General features: G+C 43.2%; 1 protein-coding gene across 8 annotated transcripts in view; it reads left to right on the plus strand.

The window, feature by feature from the left end:
- Positions 1 to 24,852, plus strand: part of PPFIA2 (protein tyrosine phosphatase, receptor type, f polypeptide (PTPRF), interacting protein (liprin), alpha 2) — a 414,803-nt gene that overhangs the window by 263,726 nt on the left and 126,225 nt on the right. For 7 of the 8 annotated variants that reach the window (XM_015413721.1, XM_015413717.1, XM_015413720.1 and 4 more), the window contains 2 exons: positions 12,379 to 12,543; positions 16,780 to 16,854. In XM_015413721.1, coding sequence (XP_015269207.1) covers positions 12,379 to 12,543; positions 16,780 to 16,854 — 240 coding nt within the window. The remainder of the gene's footprint in view (positions 1 to 12,378; positions 12,544 to 16,779; positions 16,855 to 24,852) is intronic. The other variant, XM_015413724.1, reaches the window with a different exon arrangement.

Consider the following 24,852-nt stretch of genomic DNA (forward strand, 5'->3'; position numbering starts at 1 on the left):
ATGGGTTCCCCTGCTGCCTCTGTGGGTGTTCTAGGAGCAGGGCCTGCCAAAGGGGCTAGGAAAGGCTGTCATCCCATCAATCTAAGTTGAGCCCCACTGCAGACCTGTCTTCAGTCCTCCAGACACCCATCAATGGGCAGACAGAGCTGGATCAGGCTGGTCAGGGTTGGGGGATGTTCTACCTGGGCAACCTCATTGAGTTCTGCTTCAGATAATCCTTCCAGGTTCTGGCCCATCAGAGCAGTCTCATTCCAACCTAGGTCTTGGGCCAGTAGTTAGAACTCCATGATATAATCTGCCACTGAACATCTCCCTTGATTGTCAAATGTGCCAATTCAGCTTTCTGGGGATCAGAAAAAATGCTATTCATATGCATAACCAAGTCTGAGAAATTTGTCAGTAGCAGAGAGTTGGAAAGGAGTAGTGGTGTGGCCCACAAAGCTGACCTTGGTTCTGTAGTTGGAAAAATCCTGTTCCCATAGCTTGATATATAGCTTGCACTGTGCCAGAAAAGCAAGAAATTCATCACACACACCCCAACTTCCCCAGAGGGCTCACAGGGCATTTATCGGGGGAGGGGTACAGCAAGAACCACAGCAGTGGCAGCCACCTGCTGTTGTTGGAGTGGGGCCAAAGCACTGGTCAACTGTTGTATCTGAATCTGCACTGTGTGGTTCTGAGCAGCCAAATCTGCTGCATCATCCATACTTCTGCTTATGTGGTGGGGTGGACACAAACTGTATTGGCTGGCAGGCTCCGAAAATCTAGTTACCACACCCTGGTCCATTTGTCAAACAAGGCATAGGTAGCGCCGGGTTCTGAAGACCAATGTTGTTCAGTCCAGGGCCAGGGCTCCAGAGATCAAGCAGTTTCATTCAGTCCAGGGCCAGAGTATCAGATATTAATCAGGTGAGGCAGTGGCAGCAGGTCAGCATATAACGTACACTTTGTATCCATGCCCATGCAGCCTTATGGTTGCATGCCTAATTGTCAAGCCTTCAGCTGAGCGGTGGCGCAGACGGTAAAACGCCTGCTTTAACAACTACAAACAGCCATTGTGGCTGTTTGAGAACCACCACGGCCGGGGTGAGCTCCCGGCCCTAGTCCCAGCTCCCGCCCACCCAGCGGCTCGAAAGCAATTAACAACTAACTGAGTAGACAAATGGGTACCTACCCTTAGATGGGTAGGGGGCACCCTCCTCCAACGAGGTGTGTGGTGGCGGCACAGACGGCGACATAACATCGGCGGCAGCAGAGCATCGGCGGTGGTGAAGAAGTGGAATGGCGATGCAGTGGAGCAGTAGAACATCATGCGGCTGATGACGGCGGAGGCGGAAACCAGGAGGCGCGCGATGACGTGCAACGCGAGGCGATCGGAGCCTAACGGACAGAGTCAAGGCCGAAGCGGACATGGGCCGTGTACCTGAACAGTCCCACCAATGAAAAAAGTCGTCTTGAAACGCCAGAGACTGCCTGAAAAAGAAGCCAAGCCAGAACCAACAACAGGTCCACCACCAGGGTGCCGGTAGGCATCCCCGCCCCATCTCATGTGGTCCTAGTTAGGGATTAAGCGTTCTTGGAACTCATTACATGTAATGGTATAGCAAGTCGGGGTTAGGGCGGTATAGCAAGTCGAAACTATAAATAAATTTTAAAAATACTCAGGGTCTGTCCTGCAACAACTCATCTTCATTATCAGCAAGCAGCTGGTGTCAGGCCAGGAGATGCACACTTTGCCATCTTGCCTGTAGCTTAATTCTCAGCGTCCATCTGTGGTGATGCCGAAGGGCTGGGAATGGCCAACTGACTTTCATATACTGAGGTGGGGGGGGGGTGATGGCTCTGCAACAGCTGTTGGCTGTGAATCCTGACAAGCCTGCAGCTCATTTTCCTGCTGGTCAGCTTATGTTGACACGGGGCTGGCTGACACGGGGCTGGCTAACACGGGGCTCCTCTTCTCTTGAGGAGTCCTCACTATCACTGAGCCCTGCATGACTCATAAGAACATAAGAGACGCCAATGTTGGATCAGGCCAAAGGCTCATCCAGTCCAACACTCTGTCACACAGTGGCCAAAAATACCAGGTTCCATCAGGAGGTCCACCAGAGGGGCCAGGACATTAGAGACCCAGCTGAGCTCTGAGCAGGAGCAGGAGACATTAGAGACCCAGCTGAGCTCTGAGCAGGAGCAGGAGCAGGAGAGGACTGTGTTTGAGAGTGTGTGAAAGTGATTAGAGTTGTTGCAGAGTCCTGGCTGCTTGAGAGAGGGAGAGGAAGGGGCATTGTTTGACTATGATTGACTGTAATTGAGAGGGAGAGGAAGGGGCATTGTTTGCCTGTGATTGAGTGCCTGGGTGAATTTGAATAGCTGCTGCCCCACCCTCTGCTGGGGGAGGCCTCTATTTAAGGAAGCACCTTTCCAGACACAGAGCAGACCCATCTGAGCAGGAGACAGAATTGCTAGAGGGGTGAGTGTTTTTTATTTGCCTTCAGCTGAGGATATTGTGTGGGAGGACTGTGTTTGGGAGTGTGTGGAAGTGATTAGAGTTGTTGCAGAGTCCTGGCTGCTTGAGAGAGGGAGAGGAAGGGACATTGTTTGACTCGTAAAATAATTTGACTTGATAACAAAACCCACATAAATACCAAGGGTTTAAAAGGGGGATTATATTTATTTATTTTAAAAGAATTATGAAGCCAGAATGCCAGCAGGGGGTTGGGGGCTATCCAGTGTTTTGCACGGAGTGTCACATGTATGACTATCTGCCCACTGGGCAGAAGTCTTGGGTGTGTCCTCGGTGCAAGGAGCTCCTGGTTCTCAGGGAACGTGTGTGCTCCCTTGAGGCCAAGGTGGCTGACCTGGAGAAGCAGAGACAGTCAGCTAGGCGCACAGAAAAGACTCTCGGGGACTTGTTAGCTACGTCCCACTCTGGATCTGGCAGCCCCGCTGCTGTCAGGGAGCATGAGGGTCTAGGGGAAACAGGGCACCGTGCTGAGGATAAGGGGAATGTGCCCTCAGAAGGGACCTCTTCCCCAGCTGGTGAGCGGCTCTCCTTTTGCACCAAGGAACCATCCCTGGGCAGGGTGGGAGGGGGGCTCTTGGTAGTGGGTGATTCGATCCTTAGGCAGGTAGACAGCTGGGTGGCGAACCCGCGTACTGACCGTATGGTGACTTGCCTGCCTGGTGCGAAGGTAGCGGACATTACGCGTGTTTTAGATAGGCTGGTAGATAGTGCTGGGGAGGAGCCAGTGGTCGTGGTGCATGTCGGCACCAACGATGTGGGGAAATGCAGTCGTGAGGTCCTGGAGGAGAAATTTAGGCTGCTGGGCAGGAAACTCAAGGCCAGGACCTCCAAGGTAGCCTTCTCAGAAGTGTTACCTGTTCCACGCGCAGGGCCGGAGAGACAGGCAGAGATCAGGAGTCTCAATGCGTGGATGAGACGATGGTGTAGGGGGGAAGGGTTCAGGTTTGTTAGGCACTGGGATACTTTTTGGAACAAGAGGGAGCTGTACAGGCGAGACGGTCTCCACTTGTCCCGAGAAGGAACCAGGCTGCTGGCGCTTAAAATCAAAAAGGTGGCAGAGCAGCTTTTAAACTGAATATTGGGGGAAAGCCGACAGGAGATGAAAAGTCTCTGGTTCGGGTTGGCTCATCTGAGAGAGGTGAGGGGGTACCGGTTGCTTTTCTACAGGGAGGTGGATTGAAATTGTCCACTGAGACCATGGCTAGTGACATGGACTGCCTGACAAGGTCTTGAGATAGCAAGAGGAAGGTTGCAGGCTTAACTTGTATGGGAAATTACAGCTGTTTCTATACAAATGCTCGAAGTGTCCGAGGTAAAATCGGGGAGTTGGAGTGCTTGGTGAGGGAGGGAAAAATAGACATTGTGGGTATTTCAGAAACTTGGTGGGATGAGGAAAATCAGTGGGATACGGTGATTCCCGGTTATATATTATATCGGAAGGATGGGGGGGGAGGGTTGGAGGTGGGGTGGCTCTGTATGTCAGAGAGGGTATAAAGTGCAGAAAGATTGAGAGGCTAAGAGAATTGGATTCGCTTCTGGAAATTCTATGGGTTGAAATATGGGGGCCAAAAGGAAACTTAACACTGGGAGTTTGTTATCGCCCATCAGTTCAAAAGAGAGAGGAGGATTATAAAATGATGAATGAATTAAAGATAGCAGCTAGACAAAAACACTGTGTCGTAATAGGTGATTGGGTCAATATGTGTTCTAGTTGAGGAAAAGAGATTGAGTTTCTAGACACTCTAAATGACTGTGCTATGGAGCAGATGGACACGGAACCTACCAGGGGAGAGGCGATCCTTGATTTGGTCCTAAGTAACACTCAAGACCTGGTGAGAGATGTACAAGTGATTGCACCGCTTGGGAACAGTGATCATAATGTTGTTGAGTTCAACATTTGTATAAATAGGGAATTGGCCAAAAAGACTCACACAACCACTTCTAACTTTAACTTTATGAGGGGACATGTGGCGAGGAAACTGAAAGGAAAAATAGAAAGGGTCAAAACCATTGGGGAAGTTTGGAAACTATGTAAAACTACGATCCCAGAAGATATATATATATATATTCCGCAGGTTAGGAAAGGCACAAATAGGTATAGGAAAAAGCCTGCATGGTTAACAAACAAAGTAAAGGAAGCTGTAAAAGGTAAAAAGGATTCCTTTAAGCAGTGGAAAGCTAGTCACAGTGAGGCTGATAAAAGGGAACACAGGCTATGGCAAATAAAATGCAAGTCTGTGGTCAGGCAGGCAAAAAGGGAATATGAGGAGCATATAGTAAAAAACGTAAGGACTCATGACACCCTTCCCTCCTCAGGGCCCCCCTCCCAAGGTTGGGTTGGCCCAGGCATCTGGGGATATGTTCTATGAAATCGGCAAACCAGGGCAGGTGCATGGACATTGTCTGCAGGCTCCCAAGCCCTATTCTCCGGCCCATAGCCTTTCCAGTCCACCAGGTATTGAAGCTATCCATGTTCCCTCCAGGAGTCCAGGATCTAAGACACTTCATATTCCTCGCTATCACTGAGCCCTGGCTGACTCATGACAAGCTTGCTAGAGGAACCTCAAGTCTTGCTTGATAAATACCCTCTGGCTTGTGGAGTAAACAATTATTGGTATGAGCCAATCTACAAATTATAGCTTCCATGTAGGAGCTGCTATTCAACAGCTTTTCTGTAACATGCAGTATCTGTTTCCTGTACGCCTTTTGAGTAGCCTTCACATCACTGTCAGATATTTCCAGGATATGGACATTCTGCACAGTAAAGAGCCCCATATGTTGTGCTCCCATATGGAACCAAGACCATGCACAGATATTTTGGGTGGCATCCACATGGAGCTGTGCCCTGAGCTGGCGGCATATATATTTTTTAAAAATCCCAGTGGAGGATTACATTATTTGAGGTGGCTGGGCTTTTATAATCTCTTGGGTTTAAAAAAAAATTTACCACGTAATTCACATGAATGCAATGTCAGCCTCTTATCAAGAAGCAAATAAATACTGATGCACTGTTATCTAGATGAGTTTACTGTCAAAGAAGCAGGTAATGGAGAAGGCTCCAAGAGGTAGAACTCATTGGTGGGAAATTGGCACTTTAAAAAATTGAGGGCTTTATTAGTTACTTATGGTGGTAAGGAAACTAACTAGAAGCATTTTTGGGAGTGGATAAAAGCTTATATAGGAAAAGCCAATCTCCTGTCACTGTCTATTAAATTCTAATATGCAAAAAAAGGACAACCCCCTGCTACTGCGGCAGATACAAACTATGTCACTATTTTTTAGGGTAACAGCATGATCCTTAATGCTCGTCAGCTTTGATAAGAGTAGGCTAAAATATTACTATTTATCTAACATTGCTAAATAAGTTAACTGTCATTAAAGATATAGCACCTTTAACACTGGCATAATCTTTACGCACCTCAGCACTGACAGTTGATTCATTCAATGGTTAGAAAAATCAATCTATGGTTTATATGGATGAATTTGCACAGCAGGACTATAGGAAGCAGTGACCTTGCTGGGTGATATGTTAGAAATTCTGACAACTAGAATTAATAAGCTACATTATAGTAACACAAAAGTGATTGGACTATATCTGTATACATGAACTATGTGTGCACATGCATGCACATTTTATCCTCCCTTACCCATTGGTTTTCTTCTTTACATGTTTGTGTGTATTCTACATGTATTTCCCTGGCTTGGTCTTCTCTCCTGATGATAGTATATCTCTCTGTGTTTTATCCTTTCCTTCCCTCCTTGGTCACCCTCGTCTGTGTGTGGGAGTTTCCCCATCCCCCCTTCCTCTTGTATGTGTACATGTGCTTGACTCTGCCTCATGTGGCAGCCATCTTGTAGCAGCACCTGCCACCCAGTCTCAAAATTCTGAAGATGCCTGCAGGCTCAAAAAAGTTGGAGACCACTGCTCTAGAAGATTAGGAACTTACGTATGTACGGATTGAAAACCAACTGGCTATCAGCTACTTACATTCAGACATTAAAAAGGTTGGCCCAACTTCCCCTCTTCTCTCTTTTCAATCGGCCTGAAGCACTCCAACGGTACACTATAGTTATTTACAATTTTTGGTAAAGCTAAAATAAACATATCTTGAATCTTCTTAATCTCCAGTAGAATTTGGAATTAAGCACTCCACTTAAGAAACTTCAGTGACAGAATACCCTTATGGAAAAGGGAAAATTTGGCACAGAGAAATTAACAGTTGATGAGGTACATCAACAAAGCCCAATTTTCATTCCTTTTCAGGATCCTATAATTTACCAGAAGACCTTCTCGCTCTGCAATGTAAATAATACATTGAGAAAAAAAATAATGAAAGGGATAATGCTTTCTCAAATTTTGATTAATTCCCTCCAGGATTGTTTTATCTGTGAAAGGGGCAGACATCATAAACATCTCAAAGCTCCCCAGACACAGGAACATGTGACTGTCAGGTACACATCCTCCGCCTCCAATTTCAACAAGATAGTGTGAGGAGACAGGTGAAACTTATGGGTTTATCAAAACTTAGATTTTGAAACCACAGCCAATCAATATGACAATAACTGGAGGAGAGGTGTCTGCAAAGTACTTGATAGCAGCAAGAGTCTCCAGCCTGTGTTCTAACAGCAAGTGATATCTTCCATAAAACAGTCTAACTAGCAATTTCAGATCCCAGAAGATAGAATTATGGCCCCTTCCTATTGGGTCCTATAATAGAAATAGGTGTATAAAGCTTTGTTCCAGGAAATAGGAGAAATGGAGGGACCTGTTGGGTATTCTTCTTCCTCTGCCCAGTTTGTGTTCCTTTGGATCCAATGCAAGGGCAACTTAAGCCATGAACCATTGCTCACACAATGTAAGGCATGAAGTGTTGCTCTTACTCACTGATGGTTACATTTGCCCTCTGTGGCATCACAATGCCAACTCTGACTGGGAGTGTGGTATTATGAGGCCATTGTTTTCATGATTACTGATTGGCCTGGGCCACATTGTTATAAAGGAAGTATGCAGATGACACTCACCTCTACCTCCTGCTTGATAAGCAGCCAGAAGCAGATATCTCCTCCCTGGCCCAATGCCTGGATGCCATGGTGGAATGGCTAAGGGGTAGCTGGCTGAAGCTAAATCCTGTGAAAACAGAGGACATGTGTCTGGGAAGCACATTGACAATAGGGAATTTTTCACTCCCATCACTTGATGGCTTTCCACTGTGGACTCCATGAAGAATGTGAGGGTTTGTCTTGATCCTGTGCTTTCCATGGCCAAACACATGTCCATGGTGGCTATAACAGAAATTCTCCACCTTCACCAGGCCTGACAATTTTCCCCATATTGACCTCAGTCCGACCTTGCCACATTGATTCATGCAACGACCACCTTTTCTTCAGACTACTACAACTTGCTCTATGTAGGGCTGCCCTTGAAGTTGCTTTGGAAACTCCAGGTGGTACAGAATGCGACTGCTAGGTTGCTGACCAAGTTATCATGGTCAGCTCATATAACACCAATCTTGAAGCAGCTGCACTGGCTACCAATTTGTTTCCAGACCCAATTCAAGGTGTCGGTTCTTAACTTAAGCCCTTAATGGTCTGGGACTCACCTGTTCTGTTATGATCCCCCCCCCCCCGCTCCCTTCATTTATCTTCGCAGGGCTTGCTAGTGATCTCAAATCCCAGGATAGCATGACTTTCTTCCACCAGTGGGAGGGCTTTCATTATTGTGGCACCTTTGCTCTGGAATTTACTGTTACAAAACACCCATGTGCAACAGGACCTGACGACTTTTGGAGACTCTGTAAGGCAGAATGATTCCGGCTTGCTTCTGGCTCATATTATCTCTCTATTGTACGGCATAGTTGGCCTGTGGGTATTGTAATGATTGATGTCATTTGAAGGATTCCTACAGTTTTAGGGTTGGGGTTAGATTAGTTTTATGTAGTTTTGTATTCTTTTATGACTATACATGATTTTATTGGATATTTACTATTCTATTTTTGAACCTATTTTAATTGATGTAATCATATATTGCTAGAATATAAAAATTGAAATAAATAAATTTAATTTAAATAAGTAAATAAATAAGATGGAAAAAATAGTGCCAGAGCAATTACCCAGCAGGAAAGTGAACTGTGGATAAACAGGTAAGAAAAGGGGGCATCTTTCTCAAACCATTTCACCGAACAAAATATCTGTCTATGAATACTTAGCATAACCTTAGTAGAAATACCCACCCTACACTGTTAAGGCTCAGGCCCTAGCTGCTCTGATAGTTCTATGGAGTCACATTTGGTGGGGACACAACATTTAAAAAAATAAATACAAATGCCTGCAAAAGATGTGCAGTTGGTCCATTTTCTTTGGGAAAGCTAGGCTAGAATTATGAATACATAAATAATTTTGCAAATAAAGAAATAATGTGATTGACCATTATAATGTTTTCTTGTTCACTGCTTCTTTATTAATGGCTGATTTACAAATTACAATCTCCAAGTTCAAGGGACAAAAAGCCCTTTCATAGAAGTTTCTTATGCCATGTACTAATACAAATGCATGCAACATTTTCACACCACTGCCTGCTTTTTTATCAGGCATGGGTGATGCTGATGTGGGGATGCTTTCTGAGTTTGGACCAGCACACAGGGTAAGAGAGGCTTTGGGGTACTGCCATGTGGGTACAACATCAAATAGGAGCTTTATGGTAGATAATGTCAAATTAGTCATAAACCTGTGAACATTGCAGCACAAAAGCCATCTCCTGAGGTTAAATATAAGAAAATATGTGTCATGTGTCTTAGTTCAGTACACATTTAGAGGGTTTGTGTGTCCTATTTCAAGACATTTATTGTTGAATACAGCGTATTCATACAGAATAGTGTTCTGACCTCCAGATCAACTTTCAGAACTGGAGAAGGTCTTGTGCTATACTACCAGATAATGTACTTTGAGGTTCCATTCTGTAATACTGTGGGGGAGGGGTTGTTTTAAATCCAGGCAAATCCCACCCACCCCCTTTTTTAAGAAGAGAAAAATAATTATTCTCCTTTAGGCATATTTTCACATTTCAGATTTAGTATTCATATGAACTGCCAACTGAACAGAAAGTTGTATCTAGAACAATGTGTACTATAGCATTTGAAAAAGCAATGTTACTGTTACTTAAGATAAATATATTCTTATCAATTCTTATCAATCAAGATCTGTACAGTTACATGTGCCTTGACTCCTTAATTTGTCTTAATCTGCAAATTTGGGACTTCCTTCAGGTTTGTAGCGAAATCTCTTCTGTCGGTCTCTGGCTCCAGATATTTTGATCTGCACTCTTTGGCCTGGTTCAAAATTAAATATATGATATACCACTTAGTAATTCCATTCTTAGGATTATTCACTGGAGCACAGTGTTTACTACAGCTTGACAACACTCCTGAGCAAAGCCTTTATTCTGATATCTGCAACATATTCATTTGTTGCTTGTGTGACATAGGTAAGAGTGGTGATGCTAACAAGGGCAACTGTAAAGTGGTGATGCAGTGTACTTGCAGTCTTAGCATACAAAAATGTGGATAAGTTAGGATTTGCAATGTCATTAAACCAATATTAACTTTGACAGGTGCTATTCAGTTTACATATACCATCCCTGCTTGGTTCAGATAACCACCACCACCACCCCCTGCTGACAATCATGTATCATGATTTTTCTAAAACCATTAGCTTTAATTTAAAAGCTCTGGAAGAAGTGTAATTGTTACCGTACAGACAATGCTAAGAGAGACCACCATTAAGAGAAGTATATGGGAGTATACTGGAGATGCTGTTTGCTAACTAGGAGGGTATCGAAAGAGCTTGATAACTAGGCCATTAATAACTTTAATAGTGATAACCAGCATTTTGATTTGGGCCTGGAAGTCAATATATAGCTGGCACAAGTGATGCAGCACTGGAGTTATATGTTCTGGGCAGATGACCCCAGACAGGAATTTCACTGTCATATGTTGTAGCATGTGAAGCTTCCAAGCCCCACACAGTGCACATTACAATAGTCCTGTCTGGAGGTTATGGCAGGGAATCCAAGTCTCCAGCTTTGGCAGGAGACCTCTCACCCCCTGTCATTACTGCCAGAAATGGTGGGGTGATTAGTGCCATGAAACCACTTCCAGTGAGCCTCTGAAGTGACTTCATCACATCAGTAGATGCTCTAGCATTTGCCCAAAATTCTATGTTAAATCGGAGTTTTAGGCAAACCTTACAGTATCACTAGTAACACAATGATGTCACTTCTGGGTAGGGTTGCCAGGTCCATCAGACCAGCCAGTGGGGAATGGGGGTGAAATTACTGGGAATGGGGAGAGAAGAAGCTGGAAATTAACACGATAGGCCTACATTGCCTGGAAGTGACGTACGCACATCAGGGAAACTGGGAGCAACACTGTGGTTTGTGGGCAAAACCTCTATAGTAGAATTACATTCTACTATAGAGTTCTGCCCCCAAAACCGGAGTTATGCCCCCCCCCCCATGTCATTCACATACCTATGTCATTTTCGGGTGACATAGGCACTTCGCATTTATTTCCAGCTTCTTGCCTTTGGGGGAGGGTAATGGGGGGGTTGAAAGGAGTGCCAGAAACTGAAGGACCCCCATCCAAACTGAGGGGTCTGGCATCCCTACTTCTGGGTCACACCAGAAGTGACATCACTGAATTGCCTCCTCCCTGCCGAGTAAGTCTCCTGCCTTGCACTGGCAGCCCTAAGTGACAGTAGCATGTATCAGAGTGGCTAGACCACCAAAGTCTAAATAAGGGGCCATCTTACAAGCCAGGTGTAATTGAAAGAAGTCAGTCCTTGCGATATTACCAACCTGCTTATCCATTAACAAGGATGTTAATTTATTAATTTAAAATAGTTATATCTCTCCCAGAGTAACTTAGAAACATTTATTGCACTGTATGCAAGTAAGGGTACTAAAATTGAAATTCAGCATGTAAGGGACTCAAATGGGTTACATGTTTTGGGTTCATTAGGCCAGAATTAGTTAGTTCCTGTGTATGGTAAGCATATTTCTTGCTTTCCATAAAGACATGCCCCTGAATGAGGCAACCTTCTTGTGAGCAGTTTTATTTTATCATGATTATAGGACACCAATCCTTTCCTGTTCCTTAGCCCTGAAGCTGCCTTCAGGAAAGGGAGGGGGGAGAAGATCGTGTCAAAGCTCTTCATGTTTATTTGAATAAAAATAATGATATATTTGGTCATTCTCGGTGTGGCATAAATAGAGCTACAAACTGTTGAGTTATAAGCCTAAAGAAATTTACTATTTATCCCCAAGGTGGCACAGAAATGGTTCCATGCAGACAAAACAGATGTACAGCAATCAATTATACCATTAACATTTTGATAAAATACAGTAACAAAATATTATTGAAACTTATTTTGGATTGTCTTGCATGTCTCTTAAATTCTAATATAGATTGTCAAAATGTTGTTAGGTGACCAGTTTCAGTATTCATTACGTACTGAACCATATGGTTTGTTGGCTTAGTTTGGCAGCTTTAATTGGTGTTCAACTTAAGAATATTTTAACTCATAAATTATTTTACCCAGGATACAACAAAGGTGAGTGGAATACTTTTCTCTTTTGGAAAGTGTGCATGAGATTTCAATAGCTACTAATTACATTTATGCTTTATTTCCCTTCTTATTCTCTGCAATAATACAATGGAATGCTGCCACATAGAGTCATATCCCTTTGAGTATAATAAAAGCTGCCAATGCCATTATTGTTTCATACTATATAGTTCAGAATTACAGTCCTAGTGACCTTTAGGTGCAAGTGATCTGACTTTCTTTTATGCTGAACCCAATAGCTGTTACTGGAACATTTGGAGTGCCTTGTTTCAAGACATGAAAGGTCATTGAGAATGACGGTGGTGAAACGCCAAGCACAGTCCCCCTCAGGAGTTTCCAGTGAAGTTGAGGTTCTGAAAGCACTGAAATCTTTGTTTGAACACCACAAAGCATTGGATGAAAAGGTACAGTGTGGAAACAAGCTTAAGTATACTTTTTTGCCTGCTTTACTATGATTCAGGTGCATAGACAATATGGAACCCTTGTCCTTTTGGTGCATGGGCTGGCCAGCTTTCTAAAATGTCATTTCAGTTCTTCAAGTGTGACACTATCTCAAATATTGAAAGCTGATTGCTGTGTCATGTGATCAGTCAACATAAGCAGGAGCTTTATACTTCCAGGAGTAGACTAACCATTTAAGTTGCAGGGCAAGTTCCTGAAGGGCTGCTGGCCAGAAACTAGACACAATAACTCTGCCCATGCCATGGGGGCACCTGGCTCAGATCCTTCATCAGCAACAATGATTGCCACCACTGGGCAGGTCTGAGCTGGGTGGCCCCTGCAGTGCTAGTTTGTAGAGTTGCTGAGGCCACTCAAATGGTCTGCATCCAGGGATTTTTTTAAAACTTCCAGTTTCACACCTGCATGGTCCCCATGACAAGCCATTGTAAGAGGAAACAATTCTTCATGGGTCAATCTCAGTATATTCAGGCCAGCATCACAACTGTAGAATCCCTTGCAAAGGATGAATCCACATAGAAAATGCTTCCTGGTAATATGATATTAGTACGACTTTGACTACCTAGTCCTGGCCCCCCATGTTCAATCAATTTACCAGATTTCATTTGGATCAGAGAGGGAACCAATTCTATATACATGGTTCTCCATCCAGCTAGAGATATAGACATAAAACCCTAATTCCTGCTTCTACATGTGCAGTGTCTAATACATAGCTACCTTATAAATACTGCAAACAAGAGCCAATTGTTCAAGTTAATTTGAAGTGAACTATATTACATTATTTTCAGAAAAATCTATTGGAGATATTTGTTACAGACTAAATGAATAGACTCTCAGAGTGTTATGAAAAATTAGCAGTAGTACCTATTGTGTTTGAATCATAATCATATAACACTTTTATTTGCGGGTTCCAAGTGATGTGAAAATAATCTTCTCCGGGCCTGTTATTTGAAATGAAATGTAACATTTGACTAGGCTTAGAAAGAGATAAGTAGTATCCCATTGAGGTAAATACTATAAAAATACATTCCAGCTATAATTTAAAAGTATCTGGTACCTTTTGCCTTCCACGGTATTAAACTGAGCAAGCTCTCAATTGCATCCAGGACTTACATAATGCAGCATTACTATCCATAGTGTTTAGAGAGTAGTATGGTTTATATTCTAATTCATTTTTCCTTATTGGAGGCTGATTTTTTAAAAAGCATTAGAAATGTGGTAGCACATTGTTTTCTTATATTTAATTTATCAATGAGAACTGAACTTGAAAAGTTCAGTTTTGAAAAATCAAAAATTCTCTTTGTATACTTCTCAAGAGCTAAGGTGGATTATTGGCCAAGGGATGAATTTTCAGGGAAGTAATTGCTTAATTTGCTTCTGTGTGTCCCACCATAACCCTTCCAAAAATAGATTGAATGCTGACACAGGGAAGGGACTCACCATCTGACTTCACAAGATGCAACAGTGCAACAATAGCTTCACATGAGGCATAGCTGTAAAAGTCTATTGCAACAAAAATTATTACATCTCACAACAAACTTCTGCTTGTTCATTATGAGACCCTCTCCCTCCTCTCCTCACACATGGAACATGATTGAAAGTTTCCCTGTTTAGGAAGCTTTCAATCAAACTACAATTTGCCGTAATTTCCAGTTGCAGATGTCTGGACAGATTGAATTTGCTTCCTCCTTAGAGATCAGAATTCTAAATCTCAGTTTAGAAGCCCAGTTTCTGTTGAGGAAACAAACTCCAATTTGCTTGGATGCTGGGAGTCAGATGGATGTCACATTTGTTTCTAGGCCTCCCAAACTAAGAAGCTTTTAATTGCATTCTGCATAGTAGGAGATGGGGAAAACAGGAGGAGGGAAAGGAGCAGAGGTTTGTTGTGATATCTGAAACCAACTAAAGAGTCTAGTGGTAACTTAAAGGCTCACAGATTTATTGTGCATAAACATCACTCATCATTTACCCAGTGAGCCACATCTCAGTCATCTAAAAGCAATGTTAGCACCACCACCATGCCATACCTTTTTTCATTAGGACGGATGAATACTATTGGGGATCTGCATATGAGATGGGGATCCTCAGACAACTGGTCGGGTTCACCAAAGGCCCTCACTCTCTTATATGACATATTTTATAGGCCTTTAATGAAGTTACTTCAGTATGTGCTTCCTTGGAATATTTAAAATTGTAAGTATATGCAGCTGTTTAATAATTCAGTCACTGTAAATTTTCTGTAGTTGGTGACTTTGTAGGATACAGTTATTGCTGTTATGTTCAACCAATTCAGTCTGAAAACCAGCTGATGAAAATGTATTTTACTGACATTAGCATCTATCCTGTTCTGGCAAGTTGCTAGCAAGGTTCAAGAATAACAGAAAAGCATTTAGGCAAGAGACAAGCAGGATGCAGGAACTTAAACTGGAGGCTAGAGATTTCCACAAGAGGCAAGCACGCCCTGGAAAACTGGAGTTTAGTGGTCAGCTACTATCTGGGCTAAAGCACAAGCTGGTTGAAACAAAATGTTGAACTAGCAAAGGTTGGGACTCTTCAGGATTATATAGGGAACTAAGTGTCCCACCTTTCCTACAGCCAGGGCTATGTTCCTGATCCTGCAAAGATCTGTAGAGATGGCTCTTCCTCCTGAGAGAGGTTAGAGTGTGTGAGGCCCTGAGTTGCCAAACGTCCACTCCACCTGTTCCAGCCTTCAGCTCTGGCCCTCTTCTTTCTCTGTTCCCTGGTTCCCAGGGGAAACTCTAGAGGTACAGGAGGTGGACAGACCTACTCAGGGGTTTTCTCATCTGCTGGTCATATGAGAACTTGAACAGGAGCCTGCTGTTGGAGAGAGGAGGCATGGGGTGTTCAATGGGAGCTCCTTGAGTACACGCAGCTTTGGGCATAGTGTGAACCATTGGAAGGTCTTTTTCTAAGGAGTCTTCACCCCCTGTGCAGGCAGGGCTATGGAAAGCCTTGATGACATCTTTATTGCTGATTTTGAAGGGGTTTCTGCAATATGGCAAAAATCTTCCAATACTACCATTATTACTGTATGAAACTCCAAAAGTAATTCCAAAGGGGGGCTGTGACCTGGATGGCCCAGGGTAGCCCGATTTAATCAGATCTCAGAAACTAAGCAGGGTTGGCCTTGATTAGTACTTCAATGGGAGATCACCAAGAAAGGGTCACTATGCAGAGGCAGGCAATGGCAAACCACCTCTGTTAGTATCTTGCCTTGAAAATCCTATGAGGTTGCCAAAGGTCAGCTGTGACTTGCTGGCAATTTGCACACATGGGGAGGGGGTCAGTGGAGCCTTGCAACGATGTGAGGAAAAACTTTTGCTCAAGGACAGGAACTGGCAGAAATCTTATACAGGCAAAAGGTGGATACTTGGAGCCATTCATAGGTAAATAAGGGTCAGTCTACTTGTTGCCTAATTCACATGTACACTGTTTCCATGTGGTGGCACTCTAGATAATTTTCAACAGAAAGCTCTCCTCTTCTGTTGGGGATGTATTCCACATCACTGGGAATTCTTGCATTAGAAGTGTTGCCATGCATGAAGTGTGAAAAATTGCCACAAGGAAGTGGCAGAGCATATGAATAATGTAATACATTTATCAGCCTTTAGAATTCCAGTTGCCTTTGGAAATCAAGGAAATATGGAAGGAATTTATTATGAGAATCCCTAGGAAAAGTAGTATTAATAAATGGTTTCCCAAAAGATATTCAGGACACCATGCACATGACTTCAGAACAGTGCATCTCATGGTAAAGAACTTTCATCAGTGGAATGGAATTTCTTCACTTCCCCCACTCTGGCCACAGTACAAAATGTTCTTCCAAATGCTGATTCTGGGATACAGAGGACATAGAGTCAGAGGTTTTTGTTTTAGCAGAAATTTACCAGGAGATTCAAGACAGCTTGTCGCTTTTAGTATGGATGAGATTAGATAGGTACAGGGCTTTTTTCTGGGGGAACGCACCAGAACAGAGTTCTGGAAACTCTTTGACAAAATTCTTTTTAAAATGTTTAAAAGTTCATGAGTTTTCAGTATACAGATTGAAAACTTAATTTCCCTCTTGAGAATTCTGACACCTCTTTTTTTATTTTAAATGCCCTGGATAGATAGCACATTCTAGTAGAAACTGTGTTACTGCATCATCTGTTTTCTTCTAGGTAAGGGAACGACTGAGGGTTTCCTTAGAAAGAGTCTCTGCACTTGAAGAGGAACTAGCCGCTGCTAATCAGGAGGTAACATACAAAACTCTTTTTTGCTTATGTAGTGCAATTCCTTTTAACAGAGTATTTAGGCATTTCACATTGCATTTTTAAAAGTACAATGAAATTAAGACACTGACTGAACAAGGACCTGTGGGATACTTATTTAATTCAGATCTGTATTTTAGATAGTCTACCTCCATAGGATGGTGGTGTGTTTTTTTCCCTTTAATTGTTAGCATCCATGACCCTCTCAGATGGAGATGTGGGGCAGAGGGCACTAAGTTTATTTGCAAAATGAAAAAAAGGAGGCATTCAAGATATTAAAGAAGTTGTTTTGTTTTTAATTCCCTCTATGGCAGTACTTTTAAATATGTGGTGGAGCTCATCCCTGTCCTGCCACACAGATAAAATAAAGGACCTCTGGGGGGGGGGGAGCCATGCATATGGGACATCTGGTCATTTCCATGGAGTGTACATTTCACATTGGATAGTATCTACCTGGAGGACAAGGAAATGAACTTGTTCTTCTACCATCTGAACTATGGTGCTGTTCCACTGAGTGTGTGAACCTGGACACTGCTTTCTACTTTAATTTTCAAAATCTTTTTCTCTATCTATGTCTGTCTACCCTGGTCATGCAGGCAGACAGATAGATACTCAACAACATATACATATTAAGTCTGTGATCAGAAGATATTGCTGCCATTGTTTCAGTGGAGTTTCTAAGTTCTAATTTAAAAGGAAAATTCAGCTATAAAAGCAGAACAGAAATTAATGAAGCAGGAGTGCAGGAGCCGGGGGAAACATTAATACCGCTCCTTGCCAACTTTACTATTTTTAGCCTTTCTCACACCTGCAGTGTAGTGATGATTTGAAATATATGTTAAAACAGTACCTTTCTTTGAAGTCTATTTTGCAAAGCTACTTTATCTGTCTTTTTGTGTGTAGCTGAAATTTTTCTCTTCATGAACCCTTGATCCCCCATAACTACCTCAATGTAGTTCTTACTGTGGGATTTTCATTTCATCTTTCTGAGTAGTAATTGCAGATTACATGTTGCCAGCTTTTCCTATCCCACTTTTATTAACAAAAGCATCAGCAATACAACTAAGAAATGGAAAAAAAATTACTAGAGTATTCCTCAACATGCATTGGATTTTTTTAAAAAACTGCACACCTAAATGCCTTTTAGAGATCACTGAAGGTGAGTTTTATGGCTACTCATTAGAATACAAAGAATAATTATAAGTCCTTTCTATCCAGTTTTAATGAATCACATAAAACCAGATTACTTTTCTAGGCATCCACTACATGTCCAAAAGTTAACCATCTTTCTCTGTAGAATTAAAGATTAACTTCTAGTTTCCATTACTTGGCCAGTTACTTCAAGCCTAGAGACTTCATGGCATCCACATCTTTCCAGGACAGTTTGAGGGCCCCCCAACCCCTAAAATTTCCACTGCTTACCACAACAGAAGAGATGACATAGAAACCTTATCCCACCCAGTACCCAAAGCAGTGGAGCCTTCTGTATATAGGCAGTGTGATGACTGGGCACCATGAGAGTTTCAGGACAAATGTGCTAAAGATAAGACGTTGAATAATTTTGAGGAAATTAAAAAGCATTTCAGTAAGACAGAATAATTTCTCAGAAGTTATATGCCATGATAGTCAGCCTTTTCCTGATAATCTTCTCTAGGCTTTCATCTCTGTGTTAAACTATCTAGTACCTAAGTATCTAGTGCCTAACAAAAATGGATAGGTATTTCAACTTTAACAAGGGTGCACATGCATGTTACATTTCTTGTGGAATCAAAATTCTACATGAAAGCTCAAGGGTATTTAAAGCTACCTACAAATCACTTTCAACCTATGCTTTAAAATCCATCACTTCCTTTAAAAAAAATAGTAATGTTTTGCAGGAATCCCAAGAGACAAGATAGTAAGCTGTTTTTGATCCATTCTGTGTATATGTTATGCTTCTACTTGGGTACATTTTTGCCAGTACAGTTCTTGATTGTCCTTTGTCTGATAATCTAATTTGCCTGAATATATGGCTTTGATCTTCTAGAGGAAATAGCACAAGATCATTTGAGAAAATAGCAGGTTCAGAATGACATTGGGGTTGGACAAAAAGGTGTTCTTCTGTTGGTGTAATAGTGTTTACATTAGTAGAACAGTACTTCTGTTGGTGGAGGGGGAGCAATTTTTTGTTGATTCCTTCTCCAAGTGTTGCCTACCATCATGTTCCTAAACAGGGTTGCCAACCTCCAGGAGGGACCCAAAGAGTTGCCAGAATTACAGCTGATCTCCAGATTGCTGAGATCAGTTCCCCTGGAGAAAATGACTGCTTTCAGTGGTGGACTCCATAGAATTATACCCTGTTGAGGTTCCCTCCAAGCTCCACCCACAAATCTCCAAGAATTTCCATAGCCATAGATGGAGTTATTTGGATGGCTATGACAAGTGAGGTGAAACAAATAAATGAGACCCACAACCAGGTGGTTCATAGGGTGGAGAAGGCCTCAGTCAAACCTTGAAAGCCATTCTCAGTGAGATTATTTACATATTTAGAATTTTTACAGAGCAAAACATAATAAAACATAAATTTTAAAACATTATTAATTAAAATCCAGCATTAAAGATCCAGAATTTAAGAAGCCAGCCACAGTATAAGAGAGAACATTGAGCTGCTGAAAACAACAGTTTTCATGCTGAAAACACAATGTAAAATGGTGTTAAAAGGTTATGAGTTATATCTATGCTCTGTCAAATAGAACTGACAAGAAGGGGGACCCGCGATACTCGTGGGGGAAGACGGTCCACGGGAGAAGCAGCCGCAGGTGAGCCTTCTCCCCTGTCCCCCCCCGTCCCTGGCACCCACGGCGAGGCCTGACCTCGGCCCTCCAAGCTTCCCCCTCCCCTAGCAGCGGCGGTGCCTCACTGGCCTGCCGAACTTTCCTCCCCTGGTGGCGGTGCTTTGCCAGTCCGCCAAACTTTCCCCCTTCCCCCCTCAGCGGTGGCAAGGCCTCGCCAGCCCACCAAAAATTCCCCTTCTCTCCCTCCCTCCTCCCCCCCGGTGGTGAGGCCTCGCCGGCCCGCCAAACTCTCCTCCCCCCGGCGTCGTCGGCAAGGCTTTGCTGGCCTACCAAGCTTTCCCCCTTCCCAGCCCACCAAAATTTCTCCTTCCCTCCCTCCCTCCCCCCGGTGGTGAGGCCTCGTCGGCCCACCAAACTTTCTCCTTCCTCCGCCGCCGGTGGCGGTGGTGAGGCCTCGCCAGTCAGCCAAGCCTTCTCTCCCCTCCCCCCGCTGCCACCACCGAAGCCGTTCCAAGAGCATTCCCTGTGCATGCGCAGGGGACGCTCTTTTACTTTTGGGGGAATTTCAGTATCCCCCTATAGTTTTTTTTTACAGTTTTTATATTTTTCTGCACATCTGGGGTGATCCCCAGATGTGCAGGAAAATCTCCCTGCCCCCAGGTGCCCCCGATGTGTGGATTTAGATATCCGCACGCAGGGGGCGCCTTTGCTATTAGATCTATAGATATGTCCAAACTACACATTCTGACATTCTACGGCATTTCTTCCATCTTTGAAAAATGTTAGCATTTTCCCTCCTTAAATTCTGAACTTAAGATAAGGTAGTATTCTAAGTCATGAAATGCACATTGAAGAATTGTATGAAAAAGTATATATCCAGTATTAGCCAACATCCTCTGCCCAGTAAGCCATCCCTGATTAACTTCTCTAGGGCAGCATCCTTTGTAAGCATTCTCAAAAAGGATCCCTCAAGAGTCCTGATTGGTTCCTCCTGACTCTGTATCCCAGGGGTCCCCAAACCTTTTTGAGCTTTTGGGCAACTCTGGAATTTTGATACAAGGTGGTAGGCACAACCACAAAGTAGCTGTCACAGGAGGAGCCACACACAGAGAGGAAACCTAAGCACAGGGGAGAAAAGGAATATTTTTTTAAAATACACTTGGAAAGGACTAAGAGAGAATAAAACTAATATTGTGGTAGCAACTGCCTCTGAAAGAACATTATTTTAATCTGTCCAGCCAATTGGATCTCCAGTGGCAAGTCAGAAGCCCAGCAGAGCAAGTGCCCCACCTGGCCCCACCCATTTTCTAAAAACACTTGATGGGTGCAAGGAAAGGTATCAATAGGTACCATGGCACCCATGGGCACCACGTTGGGAACCCCTGCTGTATCCCAGCTTGGGGTCTCATTTGGACAACAGGTATGTTTGCTGCTCAGTGCTGTCTCTAGCTAACACTACCAATCATCCACTTTATAAACTAAACTATGAGGTTGACCAATGGAAAGAAGAAAGTTGCAACTGATTTTAAGCTGTGTGAATCAGGCATATTTGATGTGAAATCAAAACTGGATTAATTACTAAATACAGACACTTTTGGCTGCAAAAATCACTGTGGGTTACTATGTTACTATTGGTAGGTGTACCACCAGCTTTCTATTTTCTGACTACTCCAACTGCCCTTCCATCCATTTCCAACCTTTGTCTAACTCTAACCTCATAACCCAAGCCCCCTGAGCAGATATCCTGACAAGACTCTCCGTTATAACCTCTGATTCCTGACCCCTTTTTAAAAATATGTTGCCTGCCTATTGATGGGCTACCAATTCTCTCTCTGAACTTTTACAGACCTGGTCCTAGAGTTGGCAATGTACATTCAATTTATTCATTTATTTATTTATTAGATTTTTAGGCACCATTAACCCATAGGGTCTTGCAGCGACTTGCAACATTAAAACTATATAAATAAAAACAACATAAAACGGATAAGAAATATAAAATATTAACATTAAAATGTTAAACTAACTATTGAGACCTTTATTTTGCCTTCTGATTTTTTTTTCTCATTGAGGATATACGTATATATGTGTGAAGTTCTGGACAATCTTCTTAACACTTACTGAAATATAATTTGTAAATGTAATCCTTATTAGACCTAACTCTTCTAATGGAATTGCATCATAACGTTGTTCTGAATAATATACAGGAATGTTGCAGAGGAGTTTCCTAATTCTCAATTGTTGTTGCATGCTCCCTGCCCTTCATCCTTCTCTCTTCTACAAAAAAATCCCCTTCCTTTCCCTGTTGCATTGTCACGGTATCTCTGTTCTGTAGTTCATGCTAATTGTGGTTTCGTTTAATCAGAGTTTGCAAATCAGCTTAAAATCCATGCTTCAAACTCTAAGTACAAGCATCTGCAGTAGCCTTCTGAAGTGTACAATGATTTGTTCTAAAAGGGATTTTATTACACAGCTCAGCTAGGAAAAGTGTCTGCTGGAACTCAGTTTCCTTTTGTTTTTAAAGAGCTGAATCACAGATAAAGAACCCTCATTTGGAAAAGGGGCTTTATATTCTCATCATACCTAAAAAGAGTATGAAAAGGTATTGTGATTGTTGAAAACAGCATTCCAAACTAATTCGTGTAATCCTGAAAGTTTTTTTTCTACTTCTGCCTCCCTCCCACCAAGTGCTGCTCATGCTAATGATAGTGTTATACAGGCAAACATTACTGAAATGTAGCATCTGCTGTGGCTGAAAATATTTTCCTTTTCATGACCTGGATATCATAGCTGTGCTGTTAAAGAACAAGTGATGGAAGATGTGAAGACATGTAGGTGAGAATAGGAGATACAGGTGTCTTCAGTTCAACTTCAGCATCGAACCCATACCGTATTTCTTAAATATCCAGATAGTTTCTCACAAATTAATACACATTTTGCTTACTGGATCCAAATTCTAAAAAGTCTATAGTGCCCCTGGCTTTAGCTTCCTAACACACTGAACAGAATATATCTGACTGCAAGTTCTCATTAACACTGCATTAAATTTCCATTGCAATTATGAAGGCACTGGAGGAGGCAGTTAAAAGGTTGTTTGTAAAAGCTTGGAACAGGAGGAAAAAGTCACAAATAAGTGCATAAGTTCAACAGTGGTATTGGCACATTCTAACACCTCCTTCAGTAGACCCAGGGGTCATTTCGTAGAAAAAGAGCTAGGGGAACTCATTAGCATAACTCATTAGCATATGCCATACCCCCTGACATCAGGGGCCCGGCGGTGGACCTGCAAGGCCAGCGGGAGTGCGAGGAAGCCCCGCGAAGGCCCTCCCTGGCCCCAGGCAGGCAGGGGTGGGGAGAGGCGGGGAGGAAGCAACTTACCCTCCCTCTTCTCCTTCCTCCTCCTGGATGAATGAGGGCTGGAAGCCGGGCGGCCGGAAGCAGGGGGTGGGGCTTCATCATGTGCCCCGCCCCCTGCACCTCACCCGGGGGAACTGCGTTCCCCCGTGTTCTCCCCCCGAAATGACCTCTGAGTAGACCTTTCTCAGAAAGATGATCTAGTCACAGCCTACATATGTCTGAGTTTAGATTAGGTCTATCTGACAGCCAGTACACATGATGACCCTTGCAAACATAGCTCACTTCCTGATTTCTGTCAAGCGTGGCTTTCAGTAATTTAAGTGTTACTCTGCCGTCTTGGGCATGAATCATGATTTGGCACATTTCTTTTCAACTAGAGAGCAAGAGTGAGAAAATTATTTTGATGCATCTTTAAATATAAAATATCTCAGCTATTTAAACAAAAATAGAATGTATCTAAAATAACAGAATTCCAATAGAAAAAAAGATCTAAAAGTGTGACCTTGCATTGAGTGGGTAATCAGCCTCTCTGCTTTAAACCAATGTATGTCATGACTAATCAGATTAGAAATACATGAAATCACACTAGGGGTTGAACAAGTATTGCTATTATTATTCCAAATAATGTAATATGTTTTATTCCTAGTATTTTGTAATAGAAATCCCAGCAAGCAAACAGTGTCTTATCTTAAATGTAAAATTTGGTATTGTATGTATGTATTCTATCTTCATTTCAGTTTATGAATAGATTTAATAGCAGGGTTTGGTTATAAAATGGGGATAACAATAACTACAGAATCATATTTTCAGGAACATATATCCCTCTTCTTATTTGTATGGAAAATGTGCCCCTATATCTATATTGCCATGACTGGGATAGCCCAGGCTCGCTTGATCTGACCAGATCACAGACGCTAAGCAAGGTCAGCGCTGGTCAGTATTTGAATGGGTTGCTACACAAAGGCAGGCAATGGCAAACCACCCCTGAAAGTCTCTTGCCTTGAAAACCCTACAGTCACCAAGAGTCAACTGTGATTTTTATGACACAAACAAAACCCTGCACTCTTAAGATGGCCCTTATTGGGCACACTATAGTTAGTGTCATTGTGAAGAATGAGGAACACATTGGCAGCAGTCATGGCCACTAAATAATCCTTACCTTGACATGCACAGGGAACGCTCTGGGAACTCTGCGGTGGGCTGGTGGTTGGAAGCCGCTCAGGCCTTGCCACAGGAGCGGGGGGAGGAAGGAGGAGATTGGTGAGGCCCGGAGGCTGGAAGCCACTTGGGCCTCGCCACCAGAGCCAGGGGTGGGGGAGGAGACTGGGGGAGGGGGGTGGAGGAGATTGGCAAGGCCCGGCGGCTGGAAGCCGCTCAGGCCTCGCCACAGGAGCCAGGGGTGGGGGAGGAGAATGAGGGAGGCGGGGTGGAGGAGATCGGTGAGGCCTGTCAGCTGGCAGTCACTCGGACCTTGCCGCTGGAGCCGGGTGGTGGTGGAGGAGGAGACTGGGGATGGGGGGGAATCGGTGGGCTCAGCGGAATAACGTGGAATGAAACACCTGTGGCTAGACTATACAAGGCCAACTACACAAAGGGTGCGTTCAGACGGGGCATTTGTAACGGAATAGGTGACGATTCCAACCGGTGTACTTACAAGCGTTCACATGACGAACATCTGCCTCCCGTCCCTAACCGTTACAAAGCCGTTTACACCGTTGTACTCTGCCACTAGGTCCCAAGTGGTGGTATCCAGAGTACAACAGTTGTAATCGCTGTACCCTGCCTTCTGAACGCTCTCCGACGTTGCACAGCCACTTCCGTTTGGAAGCCCACGGCTTCCGATTTTCGGCCGCCA

This window comes from Gekko japonicus, unplaced genomic scaffold, assembly GCF_001447785.1.
Source record: "Gekko japonicus isolate JY-2015 unplaced genomic scaffold, Gekko_japonicus_V1.1 scaffold649, whole genome shotgun sequence".
Classification (NCBI taxonomy): Eukaryota; Metazoa; Chordata; class Lepidosauria; order Squamata; family Gekkonidae; genus Gekko; species Gekko japonicus.